General features: G+C 47.3%; 1 protein-coding gene across 3 annotated transcripts; it reads left to right on the top strand.

Annotated features, from left to right (window-relative positions):
• Positions 1 to 267: 267 nt before the first annotated feature.
• LOC119278764 (probable inactive DNA (cytosine-5)-methyltransferase DRM3) lies at positions 268 to 4,676 on the top strand. 3 transcript variants are annotated; one of them, XM_037560112.1, is made up of 8 exons: positions 268 to 1,044; positions 1,525 to 1,611; positions 1,700 to 1,732; positions 1,824 to 1,940; positions 2,030 to 2,120; positions 2,197 to 2,261; positions 3,430 to 3,802; positions 4,338 to 4,676. In XM_037560112.1, exons 1-7 carry the CDS (start codon positions 955 to 957, stop codon positions 3,520 to 3,522), a joined length of 576 nt encoding a protein of 191 aa, XP_037416009.1. In that variant the 5' UTR covers positions 268 to 954; the 3' UTR covers positions 3,523 to 3,802; positions 4,338 to 4,676. The 3 variants fall into 3 exon arrangements, with proteins under 3 accessions (XP_037416009.1, XP_037416010.1, XP_037416011.1); XM_037560113.1 differs by lacking the exon at positions 1,525 to 1,611; XM_037560114.1 differs by lacking the exons at positions 1,525 to 1,611; positions 1,700 to 1,732.
• The last annotated feature ends 164 nt before the right edge of the window (positions 4,677 to 4,840 follow it).

The raw sequence follows: 4,840 nt of genomic DNA on the forward strand, positions 1-4,840 counted from the left end.
ATTTTATTAATTGATAACGTGCTATCGGTACATGCCCGTTTATAACGTGTCTAGATAGGAAACTTTGGAAAAGTTAGGAAAGTTTTTATTGTGAGGGTTAAAAAAATCAATGTGAGGAGATATGGTGGTGGGATATGAGACGAAAATAAACCGGACGAAAATAAACCAGACGAAATATAACCAGACGAAAATAAACCGTGGACGCAATCCTACCAACTGCTCTATTAGGAGTAGAGACTCGTGGACGTTTTCCATCCACCCCCCGCCTTCTTTCTTTCTCTGCCCCTCGCTCCCTCACGCACCCACAATCCCTCCCCCGAAACCCTTGCTGCCGCCACCTACGCCTCTTGTTCCGGCGTGTCCTGGCGGGCCTCGCTGGCGCGCAGCCCAGATCTGAGCTCCCCTGCCTCCGCTCTTCCCTCCGCTCCGGCCAGATCCGGCTCTCGCGTCCCCGGTAGCTCATCCCCAACCCCTTCCCACGGCTAGGATTTCGAGGGTGGCGTTCCCACCAATTCCGGCGCGGCGGCGGCGACTGTGCTCCGCCCTCTTCGACGCCCACCAACCTAGCCGCATGGCACGGCCATGGCCATGGCGGCGGCCAGATCCACCCCCTCCCTCATCTCCTCGCTGCCTCCACCTCCTCCCGTCCTGCAGCGGCGTGTCCCGCCACCACCTCCTTCCTTGATGCGTCCCGCAGCGACGCCCATCGCGTCCCGCAGATGTCGTCCCTCTCCCTCAATCCCCACCCCCAACCAAAATCTTCCCCATCTCCTCCGGCCGATTCTCCTCCCCTCTGCGTCCCCTTCCCCACCCCCGCTCCCAGATCGCGCCGCGCGCCGCCCCTGACCGCCGCGGGAACCCCACCCCGCCACCGACGAGGCCCGACCCCCCGGGGGCCCATCCAAGATGGTGCTCGCGTAGCTGGGCGGGAGCATCTCCCGCGCGCTCGTGCAGATGAGCAACGCCACGGTCGACGAGAAGGTGCTCGGGGAGTGCCTCAACGAGATGCCCCGCGCGCTCCTGCAGTCCGACGTCTGGTGGCAGGTAATGCAATCTTCTCCTCGCCCTCGCCCTCGCTCTCTTCGTCCCCTCCCTCTCTCGTAGGCAGGCGCGAGGTTCTTCCCCGCTTCGACCGCTGGTGAGGCCGCGAGCCATCGTCTCCTCCGTCTGACGCCCTAGCGGCCGAAGGAGAGGGGGATCTCCGGCTTGCCGCAGGCATTGTAGGTAGGTAGGTTTCGTGATAGGATTCTCTGGGCGCCGCAACGGCGGTGCCGCGTCGTGGTGTGCTCGCCCCGGCCCTGTTCCCCAATCCCGCTAAGCTTCCGGTGGCGGAGCCGGGGCCATCATGTTCTCGATGGTCAGGTTTGGCCGCCGAGATGTAGAGGTGGCGGCGGTGCGTGTTGTACTCTGGTCCGCTTCCGGCACCTCCGGACGGATAAAGAGTCCCTGTTGGTGTTAGCAGGTAGATTCATGTTGCTGGGAACCTCTCAATTGTGTTGATGCATGTTTTGCTCTACTGCTTAGGGTGGATGCGTGCTTGTTGATTGTCCGAGACTGCTTTTGTTTCTACTTCTCTTTGGTGAAGCCCGCGAGTTTCTCAACTGGGATTATGTAGGATTCTGTTCTGTTATGTCCCCGAACTTATGTATGTTCTGTTGTCTCTATATTAATAATGTCATCGTTACCGTTTCCTTTTCAGGGCCAAGTTTCAAAAGCAAACTTGATCGAGATGGTAGTAGCTACCGACATTGCCTATTCACTAGAGTTCCCTTTTCTCGCTAATGACGCTCCTAAAAAATACCAAATTTACTATGATGTTATAGGCCTCGCAGAACACCGGGTCGGGATCGTCAACTTCTTTGGGCAGTCTATTTGATTCTGATGTTGAAGAAAACAGTGCCCCTTCAGTGCCCACCATAGAAGCTGACCGAGATACCGAGGTGATATCCTCGTACCCGCTGTCATTGTCGTATGTTATTCGTTTTGAGGTTGTCTGTCGAAATCTTCTGAATGTTCCTAACTTCTGCAGGAGCTAGATTCTTTCTCAAAAAAGAGGTCGTATTTACTGAGCAAAATGAGCTTCTCGAAGCAAGAAGTCGATATGGCAGTCAGTGAGTTAGGTATGTGATTCTGCATTGACATGTAAAAGTAGTAACCACTTGCTTTCTGCTCAACATATGTTTAATTTCTTTTCAGGTGAGTGTGCATCAATTGATCAGCTTGTGAACTGGATTGTGACCGCTCAAGAAGCTACAACTGAGGTTTATTTTTCCTGATCCCTTTTGTTTCTCTTTAGTGGCTGTTGCTTCATCCACTGAATCTCGATCTCGTGTTGACATGATCTAGAGTTAGAGCTAGCACATTCGCTCACACTTGACTTGGGTGTTCCAGTCTCTGTAATTCTGAACATGAATCACAAGAACAGTCTTAGAAAAATCATAAAACTGCTAAAAAATAAGCAGAAGTGAGAAGTACTACTCAAACATATCTGCTGGTTGTGCTTGTGGGTTTAACGTTTCTGCTGGCTCCATCCTTCGTTCTTACACTGCAATCTGTACTAAAAACAAACAGAAATGAAAAGTACTATTGAAACCTACCAGAGAACTGATCCGGTTGAAATGCCGATCAATGATCAAGCTCTCGACAGAATAATTCTCCAGGCATGTTGTTGATGGGCGATAACTGTAGTATGAACTTCAGGCAGGATTGCTAAATTTATCATGATTGTTGTTTATGTTTACATTTTTTCTAACTTTTAACACCTAGTATATGTTAGACTAAGTCATATGCAAATGCGAGCAACCTCAGGCCTGATACATGTAAAACGGTTATGGCATTCTCATCTCTGAGCATATTCTGCAACTGTAGCCTGCAAGGGGATTGAGCATATATGCATTTTAGAAATACTACTGTTTTCACTTGACAGACTCAAATAATGCAGCATGCATTGTCCTTTCCCTGCACAAATAATGCAGTATGAGATGTGAGACCACATCATGTAATTATGCGCTGATGCAAGTTGTTTTTGGCTGTAATTTAAAGGAGTTGCTCATGCCGGTAGCCTTGACATGTAGGATATCTATAGTTTCTGTTGCTCATGCTCATCCGCAAGCTTTTGGATTTATTGTTAGTCAGATTTCTGTTTTACTTCTGTTTGGTTCTAGGATCTGTGGGTCGTGAGCAGAATTAAAAGCATTTGCGCTTGCATTCTCTGTTATATGTATCCAGCCATACCATCTTTTCGTTCTACGCACAGTTTATTGCATCTAACTAGTGCCTGCAGCTTGATTTGCTTGAATTTCTCATTATCTGATTTAACCCGTCGAGTTCGTATCTATAAGTTTATTTGATATGTTAAGCTTGACAACTACCCTTAGTTCTGTGTTTCTTGTCTTCTAACACTTGTTTACTTTGATCTTGCGGTTTCAGCCATGGGCAAGGGACAAGACTTGCATCAACATCGTGGTCATTGGTGATGTCGACCACCACTGGCCATCTGATCTACAAGCTTGGAGGTATTGACAAGCGTGTGATCGAGAGGTTTTAGAAGGAAGCCACTGAGATGAACAAGAGGTCATTCAAGTATGCATGGGTGCTCGACCAGCTGAAGGCTGGCCGTGAGAGGGGTATCAACATTGATATTGCCATGCGGAAGTTCGAGACCACCAAGTATTACTGCACTGTCATTGATGCCCCTGGACACCTTGATTTCATCAAGACTCCACCACTGGTTGTTTCTCCTAGGATGGCTGGACCTGTCAGCACGCCCTCCTTGCTTTCACTCTTGGAGTGAAGCAACAAGGTATACTAGCTATTCAACTTTGGATGCTGATTCTTATGAGTGACCATATGACCTGTGTACCTAATTTGCTATCCATTTGATTCACAATTACTTCGGCCAATGTCAATGCTCATTAGTGCATAAACACCCTGTGAACATTATCTCATTCTTAAGCCTCGAGTGATATTTCTTCACGCTAGTGCGTTACTAATATGTGTTGCTCACTTTGTTTCTTATATCCTATAATTCAGAAAAGTATGTACTAATTTGTATATACTTGATGGGAATGTTTAGAACCACTTAGTAAATGTACAGGCTCATTAGTAGTACTGAATAGCCTTGTAATTTATGTTGCTTCTGGAGGTGTGGAGTCCCAGTCTTGGTTCCTGGTTCTATTCATGTTGCTTCTGTGGTGTGGAGGTGTGGAGTCCCAGTCTTGGTTCCTGGTTCTATTCATTTTGCTCCATCAGCTTTCCTGATGTCCTTCTACATATACATGTTGGTTGTAATCTTCTTGAAGAATGCAAGTACTTGATATTCCATTCTGTTCTTGTAGGTGAATGGAACTTGTGTTGTTGGTAGAACTCCGTTGAGGACTTCTACCCATGTTGAAGAGCATGTTCTGTGGTATCCAAGAGTAGCTAGCTTCTGTACTGGCAGAGCGGTCTATTTGTAGATCCCAATATTTATGATTGTGTGGATCTGGGTGAAGTTTGAAGTTCCTGGGTATGCAAGATTCGATGGTTAAACTGGTTGATGTGATGGAATGAGTGTATGGAAACTGGGTGTTGTGATGTGAATGAGTGTATGTAGTTTCACGTGTTCTGCTCTGTATAGCATATTGTAATAAACTTATTTTAGTTGTTATTTGAAGATTTTCATATGCTTTCTCTCTTTTGTCTGTTTGATATATATACTGTGAAAAATCTGACATTTGGGAGCCATATGTAAACTGGAGCTGGGAAAAAAAGCTGGAAATAAAAGATAAATGGACTGCAAAATGTTGTGCGCTAGAAAATAAAAAGGCCATAGGCCAGGCTCATGTAGCTAACCGAAATT

Source organism: Triticum dicoccoides, chromosome 3B (assembly GCF_002162155.2).
Source record: "Triticum dicoccoides isolate Atlit2015 ecotype Zavitan chromosome 3B, WEW_v2.0, whole genome shotgun sequence".
NCBI classification, from domain to species: domain Eukaryota; kingdom Viridiplantae; phylum Streptophyta; class Magnoliopsida; order Poales; family Poaceae; genus Triticum; species Triticum dicoccoides.